The sequence below is a fragment of the Gymnodraco acuticeps genome, unplaced genomic scaffold, assembly GCF_902827175.1.
Source record: "Gymnodraco acuticeps unplaced genomic scaffold, fGymAcu1.1, whole genome shotgun sequence".
Lineage (NCBI taxonomy): Eukaryota > Metazoa > Chordata > Actinopteri > Perciformes > Bathydraconidae > Gymnodraco > Gymnodraco acuticeps.
In genome coordinates, this window is record NW_022991296.1 from 653,687 (window position 1) to 675,913 (window position 22,227).

Here is a 22,227-nt window from a genome sequence, read left to right on the forward strand (position 1 = left end):
GTTTCAAATAAAATCTCTACAGAGCAAGTATTGGTGGGTTATATTCAAAAATGGAATTACCAAGAAAATACTATATGTGAATTGAATGGGTTTTGTCGTGGACAGCTGATCCATCCTTGCAAAGTGAAACAATGTGGTAGCCACTAGATAAAAAAAACGTTGTTTTTCACAGGTTCTTTGAATGGTTACGATGACAGAGAATATTCAAGCTTTTCGCTCGTAAATGTGTATTCTTTTCATAAATGTACCACTTCTACCTATGAAATTCTGAGTCTTCCCCTGAATATTACCCCTCTCACCTGAATATTACCCCTCTCACCTGAATATTACCCCTCTCACCTGAATATTACCCCTCTCACCTGAATATTACCCCTCACCTGAATATTACCCCTCTCACCTGAATATTACCCCTCACCTGAATATTACCCCTCATCTGAATATTACCCCTCTCATCTGAATATTACCCCTCTCACCTGAATATTACCCCTCTCACCTGAATATTACCCCTCATCTGAATATTACCCCTCTCACCTGAATATTACCCCTCTCATCTGAATATTACCCCTCACCTGAATATTACCCCTCTCACCTGAATATTACCCCTCATCTGAATATTACCCCTCTCACCTGAATATTACCCCTCTCATCTGAATATTACCCCTCACCTGAATATTACCCCTCTCATCTGAATATTACCCCTCTCATCTGAATATTACCCCTCTCATCTGAATATTACCCCTCACCTGAATATTACCCCTCTCACCTGAATATTACCCCTCTCATCTGAATATTACCCCTCTCATCTGAATATTACCCCTCACCTGAATATTACCCCTCTCACCTGAATATTACCCCTCTCATCTGAATATTACCCCTCATCTGAATATTACCCCTCACCTGAATATGACCCCCCTCACCTGAATATTACCCCTCTCATCTGAATATGACCCCTCTCATCTGAATATTACCCCTCTCATCTGAATATTACCCCTCTCATCTGAATATTACCCCTCTCATCTGAATATTACCCCTCACCTGAATATTACCCCTCTCATCTGAATATTACCCCTCTCATCTGAATATTACCCCTCTCATCTGAATATTACCCCTCACCTGAATATTACCCCTCTCATCTGAATATTACCCCTCTCACCTGAATATTACCCCTCTCATCTGAATATTACCCCTCTCATCTGAATATTAACCCTCTCATCTGAATATTACCCCTCTCATCTGAATATTAACCCCTCTCATCTGAATATTACCCCTCTCACCTGGCTCCATTTGAAAGAAAATCTACAATAGCTCTTATATCTCATCGTACTTGACGACAAAATCAAAGAATACACAAGTCGGAGCTGATGTGTTCGTCTCCCTTTACTTTCTCCATATACTCTTGAAAAAACACATGAATACAAGCTTGGTTTAGTATTGCTGGGTGAGATGAGGTGAACTTCCACATTGATGTGTGTGTGAGAGAATGATTCAAAAAAGTTGGTTTAAAGTTCAGGACGCCAAGACTTAGCTGTCCTTGTGTAACGTCTGGTGGAGATGGAGATAGAGTTGTTTCTTTGTGAGGAGCTGCAGTTTCTTCCTCTTGAAGTCTGTGGGCTTCTTGTACCTGAAAGATAACAGTATGAATTTCATGACACAAAGGCATCCTTTATAATCATTATTGTTCGTTGACTCACAGTTCGATGACGATGGGGCCGGGTTTGATCTCGTCCATTTCCATGAAGGCAAAACACTTAGTGCTGGTGAAACCCTTTTTAGGTTTGTAGTGCTTGAATTCAAAGAAGATAGCTGCTCCTGGAAGAACGAAGAACAACAAATTGTGAGTGTTAACAAACTTTATAATTACCTTTCTGCATACTGAAAGTATCGATTCGACTGGCAATGAAAAACCATTTTTCATACTGTCAACAAACCAAAAGCAAATATGTGCTCATCTCTCACGGTGACAAAGTGTTTTTTAGGCTAACACTGCCCTGTTTCCTATACCATAACCTATGGGATTTCTTCATAGGATTATGGATTAGTGCAACAAATAAACTAATAAACAAATACCCGTTTTGTCAGCAAGATAATCTTCCCATAAAAAAAATACCCTTTATGAAATTGCCAAAGGCTATAAACAAACTACATCACAGTCCTAGTACTTCTGATCTGTGTCCCTCACAACCTCTCCAGTCTCATTTAGCCACTTTTCTTAGCAGCCCCCTTTGTCAAGACACGTACCTAGAACAAAACGTGCCAATCTCATAGGCTTGTGTTAACCACTGACCTTATTTCAGGCATCTAACGAAAAACCCATTAAAAAAAAAAACCATAACTTCTATTACTATAATGAATTACGATTTTCAGACACAAATGAACAGATATTTGGCGTAAACTGTTCATCCATGCATGTTGGAGTGCAGCAGTGTGACTCGTTGATGTTTCTTATAGTTTCTGGACAACAGTGGGGATACATCAGGCTTTGGCATCACAGACAGTAATTGTTAGGGATCAGTTCATTGTTGGTTTTGATCTTTATTGGGAGTTGTTGACTATAGGAATGTGACTTTGGTTCATCTGTCAGGTACCTTTTGGTATTTTCTCCACGTGTCTCTGGATATCCACGTCCACACTGAAGTGGATGTAGGTATCTTCCTTCCTGGAGGCCACAGGTGTGTCCTGCACTGGGTATACATCTAAGCCGTTCAAATCTGCAGGAGAGAAACACAGAACATGCGCTTGATGTTTTTGGCACATTCCGAAATGTTATCCTCAGATTATTTTCAGGGTGAAGTGAGTAGACGGTGACCTTTGAGACTGACGGTCATGTACGGGTCGATGCACTGCCCGGCGTCCTTCAACCCAATTTTTTCAATCTTTAGTGTTAGTAGTGTCATCCCATGCTCTGATGGTAACCGTGGCAACAAGGTACCTGCAGAGGACAAAGGTTACGGACATTAACAGTTGCCATAACAACAGGTGGTGACATCACTGTGGACCACAGAGTAGCCAATAGCAGAAAATGTTTTCAGAAGCGTGCTTTATAAGATTATATTGAAGGATTTTTTGTTAGAAACCATCTAAATATTAAAAGTTAAAACAGACTGTATAGAGTGAAATGAATGTTAATGTTTAAAGGGGCCTTGTTATGCTAATTTTCAAGTTCATATTTGAGTCAAAAGTCAACTCTGGTACTCTGCTTTATTCACATTTCTTGTCAATTCAGCAACAAGCTGTGATTTTACGCTGATAAAATCCCCTCTCTCATGCAGGACTGAACACATTCAGATGTTGTCGATAAAAAGGCGTACCTTGCGAAGCTGCAAATGAAGCGGGCAGGAATGAGCGATGAAGCCATGCACAGCCCCGACAGAGAGAATCAAAGAGACAAACGGTCAAACAAACAGCCCTCAGGAACAGGACAATACAACAAGTCAAACTTCCCTCAAAAAGCGGGTGTGTTTTATTAAGTGGTACAGTACCGGGGGCTCGGGGGGGGAAAGCCTCGGTGCTCCCTGCTCCTGCGGCAGCATCCTCCTCCTCCTCCAGCTCCAGGTGCTCCTCCTCACCTGGAGCAAGGATTCTCCTGACAGTAGAGGAATGGATTAGAAAATACTCAGCAGAATATTCTGTAAAATGCATATGAGATGTTTCGTGGCGGACATTTACCTTAAGGGCACTGGCTGCACGTCAAAGGGAAATGCTTTGTTGTACGTCAGAATATTTTGAATGACTGTTGACACAATGAGAAAGCTCAGTATTACTGGAAACGACAGGAGGAGTAACAGGTAGGTTTTTGAATCCCAGTCGCTCCACTTACTGGTTTCCAGTTTCTTCAGCTCTTCTAACTTGAAGTCCTCCTTGGACTGTGTGCACTACAGAAGAGCAGACACATGTAATACATCTCTGCAAAAGTTAATTGAGAAGAAAATAGGACATTTCTTTGATGACTCAGAAAGAACCACAACACCTCCTTGAACGTTGAAGTTAACAGTATATGACCGAAAATGTCGTATTTACTTATTGATCCTCATAATTATGTTTTTGTTGTTTTCATCTCTCTGTAAAGCACAGTCATAAATTGGCTAGACCTTCTGTAAAGCTGTAGATATGAACCTGTTTTGTGCCATTCATATTTCATACAGACTCAAAAACAATGCCACAAACCTGCAGACTGCCACTTCTCATCTCCAGACATGATGCAATTTTTCCTAAGGTTTTCTAAAAAAAGAAAGAAACAGGTTAGTTAATGCAGGATCCTTGAATGAACAGTCCAACGGTAAAAAGAGATGTAAGGATTACCTTCTGCTCCTCTGTGAAGTCTGATGAATGTGTTGACTGGACCTCTTTTTGCAGTTGTCTCGCTAAACTAAACAACACAGAAGTTTGTTAATGCTTTGCAGCAAAAGGAGGCGAAATGATGTGTGTTTGCGCCCCCTTCTGTTAAAAAAATATGATTTTATGATATTAAAGCAATTTCAGAAAAACCCACCCATAACAATGAGAGGGTGTGGCTGACTATTTCTCAATACTCTGAGGGGATATTGGCCCCATTTCTGTACAGCATGAGATATAATGAAACACATTGTACGCAGATATGCAGGGGTTTTTCTCCACAGACAGGCTTTGTGAAAGGTTTTTCCATGCACACATACTTCTGGTGGATGAATCTGGGATGCAACATCCTCCACAGACACACACACACACTCTTGTGCTGCCTCTGCAACAACTGCCACATCACGTCATAGATGGGAAGGGTTTGTTTACTGCTGAGAGGAGCTGACTGAACTTCTTGTGAAGACCATTGCACCCACTGTCTACATGCTGTAATCTCCCTGCACATCTAAGGTTTTTTAAGGAAAAGTGGGGAAAAAAGCATGCCCTGCAGAATAAAACAGCTGTATGGAGAGGCAGGATACACATGTTGAATGTGACTTACATTTGGTATTCATCTATAGCCTCCACTAATTGTCCCCAGGAGTCAAAGTCTGTGCCTTTCCTAAAACTGGCGTGCCATTTCTGAATAGTCTTGTTGACATCAGACATGTTGGCGGGGCGGATACTGGCGGCTCTCTCAGGGCAGCATAGCCGGGGAGGAGGCTCATCTACGGGGCTTCAGCGGCGGTGGCAGCGGCGTCTTCAGGCCGGTTCTCTGCTGCTCCGGAGCCGCACAGATACACCAGTGACAACCCGACCAAGCCCTTTCTGCCTACAGTATCGCATCCGCAGGAGAAAGGAAGTCCCGCCCGGGGAAGAGGGGTGCGCTCGTTATGGGAGACAGGGTACCCCGAGTGGACGGCAACAGGATGTGTGTGGTTGCAAAAAGCAAGGTCTTTCAATTTAAAGGCGCAATCAGTATTTTTGGGAGAGTATACATTTGCTAGGAGCAGCGATGGAAGAAATACTCTGTAAAAATCGGAAGTGGAAGGAAAGTCTTTCATGCACATTTTTGTAAAAATAAAACACAACCTTGTGATGGAAAACAAATAATGTAAGTAATTATATTAACGTATTTTGTATGATACTGATGTTGTTTTGAGATACTTTTACATTTTAAGAAAGTTCTCATTATTCTTTATATTATTTAACTATTTATTCGTTTGCTTTTTTTTCTTCATAAATAATATTTTTTTTTTTATTAATGCATACCTAGCTGTTAACAAATGATGTGACATGTTTGTATTTTACCTTTAAAGTGGAGTTAGTTACCAAGGTAATTTAATGTCGACTGGTCAATTCATTTAAATTAAAGATCAGTTTCACTCGCGCTTTTATTTTGGAAACAAACAAACTGTTTCCGGTTTGGCACCGTAATTCTCTAGCTTGACATCGTGGTGGCTAACGTTAGCTACAGGTTCGCTATGAAGGAACTACACAGTTAGCGATGTGTTTCAGGTCGTTGTAGCCATGGATGTATAGCCCCTGACAGGATGAAATAAGATGGACCCTGTAACAACAGACTTGTCTGCGGCTGAGGAGGATGTATATTCAGACTCTGAGGTTTTATGTTTGATGAGAGTCGGAAGATATACAGACTGGCTTCGCTTGTTTGAAAACACTGAGGTGCAGTTTGCTAATGCTAGCTAACTAACGCTAGTTAATTTACCACGTAATAAAACTTTATCAAGTTTAGGATTCTTCACATGAAATACATTCCTGGTTTACTTTTATTGTTGTCGTTCTCTTTGTATATCGTTATGTACATGAACTGTAAGCTGCACAGTAACTGACTGTTGACGTGTTTGACTCTAGATAACCATAGGACGGGGTCTCGATGTAACTTACCAAGTGCTGTCTCCAAGCTGTGCTCTGATGATCTCCAGACTGCACTGCACATTCAAGCAAAGGGAAGATGGACAGTGGACAGTCACAGACAAGAAGGTAAGGTTAAAGTCTTTATTAGGATTTTTCTTTTTTTGATTTTGCTACATACACAAATTATATGTAATGAGCAAATCATTAAAGGTGTAGAAAATACAGACAAAAACCATAGGGACTAGAGTCTATGATAAAGGACCTTTTTATGGTAATGACTTTATATTAGAACTGCAAGTGGAAACTGATTCATTATTATTATTATTCAGTTATTTTTCATGAAAAAAGCGCAGACTTTTCAGCCTCTCAAATATAGTAATTTCCTAATTTTATTTTTTATTATATTACAATAAAATTAATATATTTTGGTTTTGGACTGAAAAACAAGTGACTGATTGTAGCTACCTTTTTAAATATTTGCACAGCTGTCCAGTTTCTGTAACAATACTGCACATATTTGATTGTATTATCAGAGTATTTTGTCATTTTATACTGTACGTAGTTTTTTTGGTATATCCATATTTAATGTAATTATTTCTCTATAGTTTATTGCTATAATAGTTTATATTATACTTGAATTTTTTGGACCTTTTTTCTTACAATTTATCTTCTTTATTTGTGTTTATGTATGCACTGTACACACCAAGGAAAGTTCCTGGTATGTGTTATCCTACTAGCGATAAACTGTTAATGATTCTGTATCCTTTTGATATTCTCTGTCTATGAATGTTACATTTCACTGCAGGCACTGAATACATTGCTGCTTTTTCCATCAGACTCCCAACGGTGTATGGGTGAATGGAAAGCGCATATCCGCTGAAGAACCACATCATCTGAGGATCGGAGACTCCATACAACTTGGAGTTCCTATAACTGGAACCTTCGTGGAGTTTGACTACATCCTGGTCCAGCGGCGCCTGAAAGACATTAAACACTACCTGACAAAGCGACGCAAAGATGGCAAGAAGTCCAAGAGGAAGTTGACCGTGGAAGAGGTTGAGCCGTCGACCTCAAAGCCCAAACTCTACCGCTGCTCCTCTGGTGACAAGTCGTTTGTAAAGCCCTGCTCTCTGTCACCAGTGAAGTGGCAGCAGAGGCTCAGTCCCAGCCAGCTGGAGGACACCGGACCCAATTTGCAGATGTAAGACAAACCTTGTGCTTAAAGATACATCCAGCTAAATATTGTTTTTTATTAAGGTAATTGGACAGTTTCATCTCCCTTTTTGAAGTATAATATGTAACATGTTCAATGTCTTAAAACAATTAGACCTATATATTTTATTTAGTTGAGTTGTTTTCCTCCTAAAGAATATTTAAACCTATTAAAATCTGTAAGTTAATAATTAACACCACCTTATTCCATCCATCCATCCATCTTCTCCCGCTTATCCGTGGTCGGGTCGCGGGGGTAGCAGTTCCAGCAGAGAGCCCCAAACTTTCTTTTCCCTGGCCACATCAACCAGCTCTGACTGGGGGATCCCAAGGCGCTCCCAGGCCAGCGAAGAGATATAATCCCTCCACCTGGTCCTAGGTCTACCCCTTGGTCTCTTCCCAGCTGGACGTGCCTGGAACACCTCCCTAGGGAGGCGCCCAGGTGGCATCCTAACTAGGTGCCCGAACCACCTCAACTGGCTCCTTTCGACGCGAAGGAGGAGCGGCTCAACTCCGAGTCCCTCCCTGATGACCGAACTTCTCACCTTATCCCTAAGGGAGACACCAGCCACCCTGCGGAGAAAACCCATCTCGGCCGCTTGTATCCGCGATCTCGTTCTTTCGGTCATGACCCATCCTTCATGACCATAGGTGAGGGTAGGAACGAAAATGGCCCGGTAGACAGAGAGCTTTGCCTTCTGGCTCAGCTCCCTTTTCGTCACAACGGTGCGGTAAAGCGACTGCAGTACCGCTCCCGCTGCTCCGATTCTCCGGCCCATCTCACGCTCCATTGTTCCCTCACTCGAGAACAAGACCCCGAGATACTTGAACTCCTTCACTTGGGGTAAGGACTCATTCCCTACCTGGAGTGGACAGTCCATCGGTTTCCTGCTGAGAACCATGGCCTCAGATTTGGAGGTGCTGATCCTCATCCCAGCCGCTTCACACTCGGTTGCGAACCGATCCAGTGAGTGCTGAAGGTCGCACCTTATTCCCTCTTTTCTTATTGTTTTAGAGAGCCATAGTGGCAGGAAATTACAAATTGTGCATTAACGTCTTGTTTTTTTGTATTTTTGCAGGTACAGCCAGAACATCCTGATACTGAGGGAGCAAGTGGACGACACCCAGAGGCAGGTGGCGTCTTTTGGGGGAAAGCCGCAGCAGGCCGACCCGCTCAGAGAGGAGCCGGTCAGGGAGCTGCAGGGCCAGCTGGAGACCCTCAGAGCCAAGATGCACGGGATGGAGACGCTAGAAAAGTCCTTGGGTGAAACTAAGAGGAAGCTAGAGGTGAGAGATTTTCCGGAAGCATCACCAAAAACTGTTACTCCAGTTTGCAGAATTAACAACAATTGCTGCGTTTCATTGTGGTTGTGTTTCCCGTGTTGAAAAAAAGATTATTATATTAGCCCCCTAATATGGAATGTACTACCTCATAAGTGGAGATCATTGAATTACATTTCTAGCTGCACAATAAGTTAATATATTTGAATTTTAGTCGAGCTTTTTTTGGTATGAAAAATATACTGATATTCTCAACAGTGTGCATCATGTTGCTTTGTGCTTGTCTAGCACTCTAATTTGTTTTGTTTCACAATTTCTGTATGCAATAAAAAGTGTAACCTTTTTTCTATTTAGGAAGAGAAAACACAGCAACAAGAGGAGCTTTTAAAGAAACAGTTGGATGAGGCTTTGCAAGAGGTATGTTGCATAAAAGCTTTTATTTATTGTTTGTTCCACCTCAAATACAAACAAATACATAAACACAGTATTTGTGTCTATATAATAGGGATGTATTGTATCTTTAAAATGGCTCTTGTATGGATTTAGTTGACTGATATTTTGAAGTAGTCTTTTAACTTCTCAAACTGTTTTCCCTGTCCTCAGCAAAAGAAAGTAATAGACGAACTTGCGCTGTCTCGGGAGGGCTTTGAAGAGATTCTCCTGGCCAAAAACAAAGAGCTCGAAGTGTCAAAGGTATGGCAATATTTAAAATAATTTTAAACATGCTTGATGCGTTCTACGGCATGGCATCAGCAAAGCTTTATTCATATATTTTTTTTGCAGGAGGAGAAAGAACAGGCGAGGGCCCAGAAAGAGGAAGTAGTTACACAAGTGACTGAAGTTCTGGAGAACGAGCTTCAGTGCATCATCTGCTCCGAGCTCTTCATTGAGGTAGGATTCAGAGAAGCATGGTGTTGAAATCTAATCATTAACTTGTACTTTTTCAGGTGATTCAGAAGATTGTGAACCTTTGAGCTGTATTGATCCCTCCTGCAGGCAGTCATCCTGAACTGCGCTCACAGCTTCTGCAGTCACTGCATCAAGCAGTGGCGCAAAAAGAAGGACGAGTGTCCCATCTGCCGCCGGGCCATCCAGTCCCAGACCCGCTGCCTGGCCCTGGACAACTGCATCGACAGCATGGTGGAGAACCTGAGCCTGGACATGAAGTCGAGGCGGCAGACCCTCATCACTGAGAGGAAAGGTGAGAGGTGTGTCATCGACATTGCCGATTATCTTACTATTGATAAAGTTAGAGACACAGTTTTTGTTTTTAAAGAGTTGGGAGAAAGAAGTCATACGTAATGGTTGCCGGTGAACTGTATTTTTGTACTTTACAATTTCTTTACACATAAGTATTACACAAATAACTCAAAGTAAGCTTGTGACAAAAGGGTCATTATCTCAGGTCAGTGGACAGCCTTGAATACTGTAAGGGAGACGTTCAGTGAGAACAGGAATCATTCAACAGGAAGAAGTTGAATATTCTATCAGCCTTTTGGGAGTGGTGTGTTTTGAACACAAATCATCCTCTCAGTCGGTGTGGTTGCTTCTTAGATTTGTTTCCCAGTTTCTTTTCAGGCCGTATCTTGGCTTTGGCACGAGTTCATTGATATTATTTATCACCTCTTCATTTGATTATTTTGCACAGAATTGTCATTTGAAAATACTGCTCATTGGTTTACATTTCTTTTGTCTGAAGGAAGTGGATCAAAATCTGCCCCCATTGGAGGTCTTAAATATGTGACACAAATTATGCTTTTATTTAGATCTTTTTTTCGATTTTCTTATGAGGGCTGTTGGATATGTGTGAAATATTCATGGTGTCATGGATAAGGTTGTTATAAAGTCGTAAAATCAAAAAAGAGATGTTTTTCTCCCCTATTTCTTTCAACTTTTGAACATATGAGAAGTTAAATGTGTTTTAACATACAGATATGAAAAATAAAGCTTTGCTAGTTTTCCCAAACTGCTATCTTCCCTGCCCTGCTAAAGGATGCTTGTAGGGTTTTATTTCCCCGCTGTGATGCACTTCATCTCCCTCAGTTTCCACTTACAGAGCACATGTTTGATCTGTCAGTGTGTGACAGTGGAGTAGCGTCAGGATCACACGCATGCACACGTTTGGATGACACATATAGCATAAATATCTGACTGATGCTGTGCTTACTAGCAGTGGTGTGCAGTGCCACATTCATCAGATCAGATGACTGGGGAGCCTTGGCATGTCTGGCTGACCTCAGTGACTAATGCCCCCCCCCCCCATAGCTGTAAGCACTGATGTGTCCTTGAGCAAACTGCAAAGGCTCTAAGAGTATTTCATTGACACTCTCCTTCACCCTGTATCCAGTTAATGGATCGTTTTAGAATGTGCTTGTTGGTGGAGTGAGGGAGTCCTGAGTGTGGATCACACTAAAGATTTCAAACACAAGGTGGCAGCACAACGAGACGGATTCATTTCTGTTTTTTTTGTTGATATGATGATAGTATTTTAGGAACGGTAAAAAATACATTTGTGATGGTGTTAAAACTGAGCTTACTTTCTCTAAATAAACAAAGGTGGATTCTCAAAACGGGACATTTTGATTTGTGTTATGAAACAAAAATCACAAAACTATTCTCATAATTTAGGTGAGATATAAAAAAAACTATAATTAATTCTGCTAATGTTATTTTGAGTAAATCCAACATTCCCAAGGCTGCTGTAAATACTCAAGAGCAGCAGATGTGTATCTGCAGCTGAAAACAGACAAACAAGATACCAACAAATACTCTATTTATCCCTGTTTATCTGATTTGCTGAAAAGTTAATTTACTTTTAAAGATCTTTATTGAGTGGGAATCACATTTTGAACTGAGTGCAACAGACAGGTTAGGGGAGTCAAAAAGTACTCTGAGACAAACTGATGCCTTGTCGGGTTAAATCTCTCCATGGATTTAGTTGTCTATCAGAAAATACCTCTAGAATAATGTGTCTGGATTCAAATGACTTGAAAGTGGCTTAGATGGAAAGTGCGTCCCCTCAAAGAGAAACTCTCACTGTTTCTCTGTTTCTGTGTGTTTCAGCCGCTCACTCTGGTGCTCAGGTGATGGTGATCCACGATGACGACAGCAGCCGGAGCAGCGACAGCAGCATGGTGTCCATCGGCAGCAGCCTGAGCTCCGTGGTCTCTGTGGACACGTACAGCAGCGTCCACCTGGACTCCAGCACGCCCTCCAGCGACTCTGACGAAAGTCTGGATGTGTTTGGCGATTAGCCCTGCAATGTGAATTGGAGTTGATGTTTGAGTTTCATTGGATTGTTCCCAGATCGTACATGGAGGTTGGTCTCATCATTGAGTCCCTTTACAGGATTCTGATAAGGTTTACGTGTTTCTCGTTGTAAAATTATCATTTGTCTCTTTTGCTTTATTTTGGGGAAAAAATTGAATAAAAATGTTTCTTTCTATGCATTTTTGAAGTCACATGTTGATTTTGTCCAAGCATTGTTTCCTCAAGTGCCGTCTACTTACAAACTCATATGTTGTGACGTGTTAAAGCTTTTATCAGACAGACAGAGGGCAGACAGTTTAAGGGTCTAACTAGGGTTTCTGTTTCTAGCTGTGTTTGTAGCATGACTTTATGAATGGCAATATTGTTCTATAGATTGGTTCACCACTTTTGTCCAGGCTAGATATCTAGAAAAACATTTGATGGATTTAGACGAATTTTGTACATTCGTAGTATTCTCAGGAACCTACGGCTTTTGTTGTAGTACCTCCAGCAACTCACTGTTTTCTTCTATCCTGCAAATTATTTCAGTAACTTCTAGATATAAAACATAATTTTTTAAATGCTCAGTACTTTCGCATTCTCAACATGTACCTGAAATTCTCATCAGCCTTTGCTCTGCTTTGTGTTAAGACCGAATGAGCATGTGCTGTTATCATGCTAACACACTGAACTAGCATTTAGCTAAAGCACCACTGCCGAAGTACAGCACACTCATTTACTATCACTGCACAGCCTGCAAATATACATGTTAAAATGTATTTTTTGATTAGACCAATTAGGTTGGCAAAAAATAATAGTTATGTGATGATACTGTTTTTATTGTTGTATTTTTGTTTCATTCAGTGATGCCCTGCTTTCTGTTCTTCCCCATGCCCTCTGGGAGTCGCTCCTCGGAGACACGAGCTGTTGGGCTTTGCTGAAAGGCTCATGGGCCGGGCGTTAATCACTCCCACTGGCAACTCTCCAGAGATATCCTCATACTGCATCACTGCTCCTCACTTACATCAAAATAGATATTATTTGTAGAGCTGCTGAGATAATCGATCAGTTGTCAACTATTTAATTATCTGTCTATTTATTTTTTTAAATCGGAAAAACAGTCAATATTCTTTTACTTCAGCTTCTTTAAATGATGGACAAAAACTTGAGTTGAATAATCCAGGAAAATGCAGGAGTAAAATTGTGAGAAATTGGCACCATTTAGCAAAAGCAAAGTTGTAGATTTTTTATTTATTTTTTTAGTAGAGCTGCATGGGGTTGTTATTTGTGACACTGATTTGATGCTAGATATATTATAACGTTAAAGGTTTTACAAAATATGAAGCATTTAGAGCTACGTGACAATGTGCACTACTGGAGTGGGCATTACATTCAAAAATAGATTTTACATCTTGGAAAGAAATTCCAATTTTGCAAAATCATCCCTTTTCTTGACAGCAACACACAGGCTGTGTAACCAACTAATGCAACAGCGCCTTAAGAGGTGTGTGTGTGTGTGTGTGTGTGTGTGTGTGTGTGTGTGTGTGTGTGTGTGTGTGTGTGTGTGTGTGTGTGTGTGTGTGTGTGTGTGTGTGTGTGTGTGTGTGTGTGTGTGTGTGTGTGTGTGTGTGTGTGTGTGTGTGTGTGTGTGTGTGTGTGTGTGTGTGTGTGTGTGTGTGTGTGTGTGTGTCCATCCATTCAAAACTTGCCTATATGGGTATTTTTTAAGTGAATTCCACTATCTTTAGGCCAAATGTATTTTCACTTTGACTATACTTTTAAGCCAACTACAAACATAAAATCATGCATTTTGCAACTAATGTCAAAATATATTATACCAATTTCTGGAAAGAGATGCGGAGTATGACATAAGTATTAATGTAATTCTGGATCTCACCTAGTTTATAATCAGTAAAAAATTGCATAACCCTTTCTGAGAAACTTCCCATTGATTTGTGTTTGTTGACAGCTGAATCATGTTGTTTAGGAAGTGATCAGTGAACCTTCCTGTGACACTTCTTGTTTTGGATTCAGATAACACCGTGCTTCATCCCACACTGACCCCTCCTCACAGAGAGCTGGCCTCCCATGCCGAGGATGTCACGGCAGTCCATTAAAGCCGGAGTTCGAGGGGAGCGTGTGTCTGTCAGTCTGTATTACATGAGGACGACAGAGATGGAGGGCCTCGGGGATACAGTCAGCTTCTCAACCCTCAGACTCTGGGAGCAACCTGAAGTCAGTAACAGCACCCTCTCTCTCTTATGTCTTTCTCTCTTGTCCTTTTGGTCATTTTAAATTGCATTCTACTTGTTTGGTTTCTCTTTTTGTAAAGTGTTTTGCATCACTTTGTAGACATTTGGAGTGTCTTTGTGGTTGAATTATGTCCCTTTTTGGTGGTGTTGTCTCTCCTTGTGATCATGTCACCTCTCTTTGTGATAATTAAACAATAAATTAGATTAGATTAGAATTCCTTTATTGTCACTACACAGAGTACAGCGAAATTCCAAGCATTCCCGATGGTGCAATCACACATAACAGACAGTATTATCATTTTTGACAATACAAGCTAAACATTTTTAATGTATAATATAGTGACTATAATTGGACCTATGATACATTGAACAGCACATCATTTTGTACCATACAAATACAATAACAATACGTTCAAGGCAGTACAAAATGTAAACAAGTCAATAAGTAAGTTATTGCACATATTTATCAGTGCAGTTGATCATTACAAAACTATAAATAAATATGTGTTCTATAAAAACGGTATGAGGTGGAATAATAAGGTGAAGTTGGATGTAAACATGTAATTAGTTGAGCTTGAGCATAAATTCAGTTCAGTTCCATTTGTGCTGTGATTGTCTGGCTGTGTTCAGCTCATGTATGGCATTGGGGTAGAAGCTGTTCTTATGTCTCTTTGTCCATGTTTTTGATGGACCTGAACCGTTGGTAGCAACCTCAAAGAAAAGGCTAAGACCCAGGACCCTCCTAACCTGTTCAGTAATCTGTCCATCCTTTTGGCTCTCAGCATCTGAACCACAATCAGTTTTTGGTGCATTATGTGCCTGACTCTATCCATGTCATGGCAGTATTAAATAGCTACAGCTGACAAGGGAAGGGCTTGAAGAATAATATTCACCTCTATTTCAGTCTTGTTTTTAGACTTTTTTGAAAACCAGAAAACCATATTTTATTGTTTTGTTTCACTTATTTTCTGTTATTTAATAACAACCAGGATTATCCTAAATTGATATTCAGTGATATATACACGCAGCTTTCCACCTGCTCTGTGTTGTTGTTCAACTTGTTTGTATGAAAGATGGATTCACTCCAGTATGCTTATCCAAAAAGCCCATGCTCCATCTGCCAGCTTTGCAGAATCCAAATGTTCCTCACAGCGTGATCAGGCCGAACACTGCTCCAGCTCCAGCTCCAGCACAGCCTCCTGTAACACTGATGTCACACAGACCAAAAAATACAATAATTCAGCAGTCCTATCCATTTTTTGTCGCCCTTTTTGGGCTGCATCAAGTGGGCTGCTTTAAAAATACAGTCATAAGTATTGTGTTGCATTCCTGAAAATCGGAAATTCAGCTTTTATAACAGTTATATTTATGCAAAGCTATTGTTAACTCACAATTCCAATTGCTACACCCTGTGTTCTCCACAATTCCTTTATCAGATATCCTCTAGTAGCAACACATGTAAATGCGAAAAGTTTTAGCTAGTTACAGCATGTTAAAAATAAAAAAAACACTTGCCGTAAACGTAGACTGGCCGTAACGCAAGGTAACGGTCAGTGCTGAGTGCTCAGATGTCCGAGGTTCGGAAAGTAAACACGAAGCGTCCTGTTACCAAGGAGACGATTTTAGCCAATTCCAGTGCACTGCAGGTAAAGTTAACGTTTGAACGGACTGCATTCAGTTATTTGTATGTAATTATATGCTTTTAAACCAAGTTAAGCATGACTATTTTTACAATTTTTTGTAACGATTTACTGGACAGCAGTTGTAGTCAAATATAAAAATGTTAGCTAACATTAGCATGAGGGGTCTGCGAGCTCATAACTTTTTAGAAACAGTTTTGGCTAGCAACAGAATGTGGCTGCATACGGTAGCTGTATTTATAGAATTACTTATAATGTATGTATACGTTTATTTGAAAATACTATGCTGTGATGTGCAACTTTTAATGTCTCTTTAAGGTTTTCTGAATCCTGCAGCCATGTCCAGGTCCCCTGACCCCCCTGAGGCTGCAGACCCCAGGCAGTTGAGGAGGATCATCGCTGAAGACGCTCACTGGTTCCTGAACACAGTGCCTTCTTTATCCAACCTCTGTCTGCAATCTATTGTGAACCACTTCGAGGGTATGCTGTGGTTTTAAATATAGTTTTTATCAGGGTTGGTTCAGATTAAATTGAAATGTAGTCAGTTTCCTCAATACAAACTACATCATTTTGGATTAAGAAACTAAATCTATTGGACTACAAATGTTTTTAATGAAATCTAAATAGCTTTTAATATTTCAAATCTGAAAATAGTTCACCTTGTATTGAAAAAATGGAGACAGCCACAACAAATAATTCCACAAATATTATTATTTGTTTACACTTTAAACATGTCTCACTTAATTAGATAATTAAATAGCAAAGGAAATGCAAATATTACCATTAATTATCATGAAAGAAAGTTTCAAAATTGCCATATTTTCAAGACGTGATCAAATTCATCAAGTAATCTATGCCAATGTAACTATAATATAATTTAAATGTAATCTGGGTTGAATATAGTAACACATAATCCACATTACATGTAATCCGTTACTACCCAAATTGATGATAATACACACACTTTTACCCACTTACCTTTTATATAACTGGAACTTTTTTCAAACTTTCCTGTTACAGAAAGGCCCATATGGGAAAACCTTTCCCCCGTCCACAAAGACTTTGTGCAGGAGAGACTGTCCACCTCCATGCCCCTGCATGTGACAGCCAACCTGATCCACGACGGGGTGTACTGGAAGCGCTGCTGCGAGAAGTGGGGGGGCATTCGTGACCTAACTCATTATGGCAACAGCTGGAAACGAATGTTCTTTGAGAAGCACATGGAGAACATGATTGAGCTTTTTATCCCAGATGTAACGGAGCCAAAGACCTTTGTAGAGATGGTTCCTCTTTGTAAGGACTACATCAAGAGGCTAAACATCTCCCAGCTCCTGCCGCCTGTCACGGAGCCGCAGAAGGAGGAGGAGGAATATGGCTCCGAGTTGGTCATTGAAAATGAGGACGGACCCTCCATGGACCACTTTGACTTTAACATCATGCTCGACAAGCTGACAAACCTGGAAGAGTTCCATGTAGTGTACAGGGTCAAACAATGTGGTCTGAACTTCGAATGTAAGATGTTTGAGATGACCCACAGAGATTGTGAGTCCCTCGCCAAGGCTGTGAAGTCCTGTAAGACTTTGAAGGTGAACAATGATTCCTCTTTACTAAATCATGCAGCCATTTGTAGCTCCTTTGCCTAAATATGTGGAGTATGTTTGCCAGCTGCAAGGCATCATTTACACATTTTACAGTCCCTGATGTCCTGAAACAGGAAAATTGTTGTTGGAGCAGGAAATTCATGCTCTATTTATGTCAAATAAAGAACTGCAGGGCCTCTGGCTGCAACCTAAATAAGTCACTATTTGACGAAAGTTTTGTCACATTAATTTGTTACTGCATGAGAACAGGGAATGAATCCGCTACTGATCTCTGTGCAAGACATGGAAACTGTAAAAGATATTATTGGACCTGTTATCAAGCCTCGAGCTTACGAGTCAATTACATTTTCACTTAATAGTTAAGATTAAAATATACTAGAATAAATATAGAAAAATGCCACGACAATTTCCTCGACGCAAATTCTGACTGCTTGTGTCCGAAATGTAAAGATATTGAAGTTCCAATGATAAAACAGAGAAAATCAGCAAAGCCTCACATCAGAACAGTATCAGACATTTTATTTTATTTCACTACTCACCTCATGTATGTGCGCATGTGCGAAACAGTGCCTCATTGTTCTGTGTTTTTGTGGCGTGTTCATACTGTCAAAGGAAAATTAGCAGCTCGTATTTTTACATTCCACGCCCCATGACATCTTATCTGTGCTCTGATCTATTCAGTTGTTTGTTCAACTCACCATATAATCTTCATAATATTTCCACAGATTCTAAGGCTCAATCTAAGTCACATGGAGGATACAAAGTGCCGGCTGCTGGTGAAATACCTTCTGGACCACCCGTCCCTGAGGGAGCTCGACCTCTCTCACAACCTGATCGGAGACAAAGGAGCCAGAGCCATCGGGAAGCTGCTCAACAGGAGCAGCCTGGAGACCCTGAACCTGTGTGACAACAATATCGGAGGCCCCGGGGCCAAAGCTCTAGCTCATGCCTTGTCCATGAACTCTACCCTGTTGTCACTCAACCTGCGTCTCAACCGTTTGAGAGATGAGGGGGGGCAGGCGATCGGGAAGGCCTTGCTGAACAACAACACACTGCTTCTCCTGCACCTGGGAGCCAACGAGGTCACATGGCCCTCTGCCATCGCTCTGTCTAAAGTGCTGGTTCAGAGAAGCACCCTTAAGAGCCTCAATCTCTCCTGCAACAACCTGGGAGTGGTAAGTCAATTGCTTTTACTACACGTTTATGATCAGAGAGGGCAATACAAATAAAGTTGAACCTGAGGGCGGTGCTAGAGAAAAGGCGATGTTGTCAATCATCCACATCAAAGGGTAACATTGCTTGTCAAGCTTAATTTGTTCCAATTTTTTTTAGAACATTATTCATTCAGCTCAATGTCGTATAAATGCTTATCTCTATTTACAAAAAGGACCCATAAAACGATATTATCTATATTCAGATAAAGAAGACAATAAACAGATGATGCAAATTCAACAGCATTATATTTTCTGATTGGAACAGTATCGAAAATAATTACACAAAAAAGAAGGAAAAATATTCAAATTGAGGAAAATAAATAATAATATTAAGTAAAAATGTACAAGTTAAAATAAATAACAGACATCAAATAAAAAATCTTAGAAAATAGAATCAAGACGTGGCACTAATTGTATTTGTCAAACTATTAATGTCAACTCTCAACTTTTTTTTAACCTTCCAAGAAAATGTATTGAAACAAATAACCTTCATATTACTAAATGAAAGGAATCGTTCATCTAGAAATCAATATATAAATGTTTTTCCAAAAAGAGGAGGCAAGGAGAAATGTGTAAAAATGTGTATCTTTTAAATTGTGTTTCTACTAGAAACTAGAACTAGCACAGCGCGTGGCTCTCTGTGTAAGATCTTATGAAACACTGGGTTATTTTCAAATACTGGATTTCCGTCCTAAGTCATGCTGGTGCCTGCACAGACAGCATGCCTTGGAGAAAACAGACAGAATAGCTTGAAAGAATCAGGCCCATACATTATCCATATATGTGTGGAAAACATGAAATAATAGAAAGCTACAGTCAGTAAGTAAGTGAGTGTTTCCCTGTGAGAGGTATATACGGTTTTCCCCTTCTCATGCTCTCTACCTCTTTATAAAGTGACTGGAATACACTGCGGAAGATCAAAAATCACACGCAAAGCAGAAATGCAAAGTGCCGTACCATCAATATCTGTGACCTTGGTTCACAGAAATAGAACGCCTGTTTCAGAAAAAACAATAAAACATTGGTGACACTCACAATAAGCAGTTTAGAAAGTGTGGGCTATTTCAGAGCGCAAGAGTTGCCCGGGGGGGGGGGGGGATTTCGCAACGTTAACAAGACTGTGATGTGTTTAACATGGACATGCATCAGTGCCAAATGTGTTGGTTTGTTAGTTCTCTCTGACTCTCTGTGTGTGCAGGATGGAGGCAAAGCTCTGGAGGAGGCCATGTCCAACAACAGCAGCCTGACAGAGTGCGATATCCGTCTGACGGAGGTTGAGGAGCAGAGCGCGTCCTTCGTCAACCAGGTGGTGTGGACAAACCAGAGTTTAGAACAAAGGAGACACGCTCGGGAAAGTAAAACCAAAAAAACATCAACAGCTGTTTATTGAAATACAAACCCATATTCGTTAGTGTTTCATTCCTGCTGTCCAGTATTCATTAAGCCACCGAGCTTGGCTGCTATTGGTTGATTTTTAACAAAATGTCAGCACCCACAAAAACACAACATATGGAGTTATCTTGTCCATAGTAGCATCTATCTACAGCACCTTTGGATAATTACTATTTGCAGCTTTGAATTATTGCGCCTATTTCAAATTTGGTTTTGTAGATTTTTCATACACAAATAATTGGCACAATATAAATGGTGTAAATGTGTAAAAACCACAAGATAGTGATATTATGTGTTATCATATCATAGCATATTAAAACATAGACCATGTATACATTTGACTAGTGTATCACTAGGGTAATAAGAAATAGTTTGTATAGTTCCTAACCCTGACGTTATAATTTGTTGTCTATTCATTTGGTTTCAGTCACGGGTATATCTAATTCTAGGGCAAGTTAAAATAAATACAAAATATATAGTTAATAATTTCCAATTGCATTCAATTTGTTATCAACAAAGGTTTGAATGTAAACAAAATGATATTTGGTGCAGCCTTAAATCACATTCTGACGTTTTCTTACAATTGTCATGAATTAATTTTTCACACAGTTTTTTGTGAGCATTTCAGTTTATTGAGGAGCCTTTTTGTCATTCTGATACACAGATTTGGTTTTCAGTCCTTATGTAACATCAAGGCCACGTTGTGGTGGTGTTAGAATACATACACTCTCTTGTTGTTGTTGTTGTTGTTGTTTTTAAACCTATATCTACTGACCAATAATATAGAAGAACTTTGCTTAGTGGCAACAAAAAATCTTAACTAATAATCTTGCAAAACTATTAATTTTAGAATTAATAGAATCATTCCAAGAGAAGCCTTCTGTAATGGTGGACTAGCACACTGAGACATCTACATAGGATAAATGACTATCAATAATAACCCAATCATTTTCCTTAAAAAAAATGTTCTTGTGAAGTGTATCAAATATGTTTTTTAAAACGTAAATATGGGATTAAAGGGAAACAAACACCATCAAATAGCAAATGTTGCCTGAATCATTTTACAGCGGATTGTATTGCCGTTTTTGACCAAACAAACCTACCATTCTACATCTGCACATTAAAAATGTCCCTGCCTCTGTTACCACTAATTGTGCGACACATTCCGCTAAGCAGTTCAATTTCACTGCTACGCCGATGACATCCAACTTTATATCTCAACAAAAACCATCACCCCCACAACACACTCCACTCTCACCAACTGTCTCTCAGAAATAAAAGCATGGATGCAAACAAACTATCTTCAACTGAACAGTGCCAATCAGACATCATCATCATCGGCCCCCCATCCCGGACCAAAACCAGCCAGAATTTCAACTTCACCCTTGACAGCAACACTCAACCCATCAGAGACTGCACTGACCTCACACCTTCAAAAAACTTACAAAAACTCACCTCTTCAATCTGGCTTTTAATGTGTGATTGTTGTTGTATTGCTTTATTTTAATTTGACTTTAACTATATTTATTTGTTGTTCTTTTCTTTTCACGATCTCTGTAAAGCGACTTTGAGCACCTGTAAAAGCGCTTACAAAATAAATCTATTATTATTATAAGCACAAGATCCCTATCAACAGTTTCATACTTTATTTACAATACAAACCCTTCCTGCCTTGAAAATCATTTAAATATAAAAAACAAATCCCCAGAGCATTATTGAGTGAAAGAGAACATATCATATCAACAACCTAATCTACTTCATACACATGATAAAGGGTACAGTGCTTCGCATGACAAAAGCTTCAATGCTGCTAACAGTCGTCTACGGAGGAAAAAATGCCTAGTTATGAATCTAGTCAGATTTATAACCCTTTTAAATGTTTTTTTTTTACTGTTATGTAAACATTTCACCGGTAAACACATGTTTTTATATACAGATGTATGGATCACAGTGAAGCCATGTGAGAGGCTTGTTGGCTAATCATGAAGGACATAATGTGACGTCTTCAGTACAAAACATTGAGTAAAGTCCAAAATCCTTTTCTAAATAGATTTAACTTTTTTTTTCTTGTGGACTTTGCATGCTGTTGTGGTGTTCTTATATTTGTACACTTTACCCCACAGTACACGGACAG

At 40.0% G+C, this 22,227-nt stretch overlaps 3 protein-coding genes across 7 annotated transcripts; 2 read left to right on the plus strand and 1 right to left on the minus strand.

Moving 5' to 3' along the window:
- Positions 1–1,357: 1,357 nt before the first annotated feature.
- On the minus strand, positions 1,358–5,301 carry aida (axin interactor, dorsalization associated). Of its 2 annotated transcripts, XM_034240121.1 has the most exons (11): positions 4,937–5,300; positions 4,300–4,366; positions 4,165–4,218; positions 3,818–3,872; positions 3,667–3,730; positions 3,480–3,583; positions 3,309–3,317; positions 2,807–2,929; positions 2,586–2,708; positions 1,692–1,809; positions 1,358–1,621 (listed from the first exon to the last, which is right to left on the minus strand). In XM_034240121.1, the coding sequence occupies exons 1-11, from the start codon at positions 5,041–5,043 to the stop codon at positions 1,522–1,524; spliced, it is 924 nt and encodes a 307-aa protein (XP_034096012.1). In that variant the 5' UTR covers positions 5,044–5,300; the 3' UTR covers positions 1,358–1,521. The 2 variants fall into 2 exon arrangements, with proteins under 2 accessions (XP_034096012.1, XP_034096013.1); XM_034240122.1 differs by lacking the exon at positions 3,309–3,317 and having other exon boundaries at positions 4,937–5,301.
- A 511-nt stretch (positions 5,302–5,812) lies between these two features.
- On the plus strand, positions 5,813–12,194 carry rnf8 (ring finger protein 8, E3 ubiquitin protein ligase). Of its 3 annotated transcripts, none has more exons than XM_034240114.1 (9): positions 5,813–6,060; positions 6,250–6,378; positions 7,089–7,453; positions 8,544–8,751; positions 9,100–9,162; positions 9,349–9,438; positions 9,529–9,636; positions 9,742–9,953; positions 11,809–12,194. In XM_034240114.1, the coding sequence occupies exons 1-9, from the start codon at positions 5,938–5,940 to the stop codon at positions 11,846–11,848; spliced, it is 1,338 nt and encodes a 445-aa protein (XP_034096005.1). In that variant the 5' UTR covers positions 5,813–5,937; the 3' UTR covers positions 11,849–12,194. The 3 variants fall into 3 exon arrangements, with proteins under 3 accessions (XP_034096005.1, XP_034096003.1, XP_034096006.1); XM_034240112.1 differs by having other exon boundaries at positions 9,742–9,946; XM_034240115.1 differs by having other exon boundaries at positions 5,836–6,106; positions 9,742–9,946.
- Positions 12,195–15,849: 3,655 nt separating this feature from the next.
- Positions 15,850–21,381, plus strand: tcte1 (t-complex-associated-testis-expressed 1). Of its 2 annotated transcripts, none has more exons than XM_034240144.1 (5): positions 15,850–15,892; positions 16,205–16,366; positions 16,907–17,472; positions 18,213–18,662; positions 19,900–21,381. In XM_034240144.1, exons 2-5 carry the CDS (start codon positions 16,225–16,227, stop codon positions 20,089–20,091), a joined length of 1,350 nt encoding a protein of 449 aa, XP_034096035.1. In that variant the 5' UTR covers positions 15,850–15,892; positions 16,205–16,224; the 3' UTR covers positions 20,092–21,381. The 2 variants fall into 2 exon arrangements, with proteins under 2 accessions (XP_034096035.1, XP_034096036.1); XM_034240145.1 differs by lacking the exon at positions 15,850–15,892 and adding an exon at positions 15,907–15,930.
- The last annotated feature ends 846 nt before the right edge of the window (positions 21,382–22,227 follow it).

Coding starts and splice junctions, on each gene's coding strand:
- aida (XM_034240121.1), bottom strand. CDS start 5,043: ATGTCTGATGTCAACAAGACTATTCAGAAATGGCACGCCAGTTTTAGG. Junction 4,219..4,299: donor ACTTCACAGAGGAGCAGAAG/GTAATCCTTACA, acceptor TTCTTTTTTTAG/AAAACCTTAGGAAAAATTGC. Junction 1,810..2,585: donor CGTGGAGAAAATACCAAAAG/GTACCTGACAGA, acceptor TCGTTCTTCCAG/GAGCAGCTATCTTCTTTGAA.
- rnf8 (XM_034240112.1), top strand. CDS start 5,938: ATGGACCCTGTAACAACAGACTTGTCTGCGGCTGAGGAGGATGTATAT. Junction 6,379..7,088: donor GGACAGTCACAGACAAGAAG/GTAAGGTTAAAG, acceptor TTTTTCCATCAG/ACTCCCAACGGTGTATGGGT. Junction 9,637..9,741: donor GCTCCGAGCTCTTCATTGAG/GTAGGATTCAGA, acceptor TCCCTCCTGCAG/GCAGTCATCCTGAACTGCGC.
- tcte1 (XM_034240144.1), top strand. CDS start 16,225: ATGTCCAGGTCCCCTGACCCCCCTGAGGCTGCAGACCCCAGGCAGTTG. Junction 16,367..16,906: donor TATTGTGAACCACTTCGAGG/GTATGCTGTGGT, acceptor TTCCTGTTACAG/AAAGGCCCATATGGGAAAAC. Junction 18,663..19,899: donor CCTGCAACAACCTGGGAGTG/GTAAGTCAATTG, acceptor CTGTGTGTGCAG/GATGGAGGCAAAGCTCTGGA.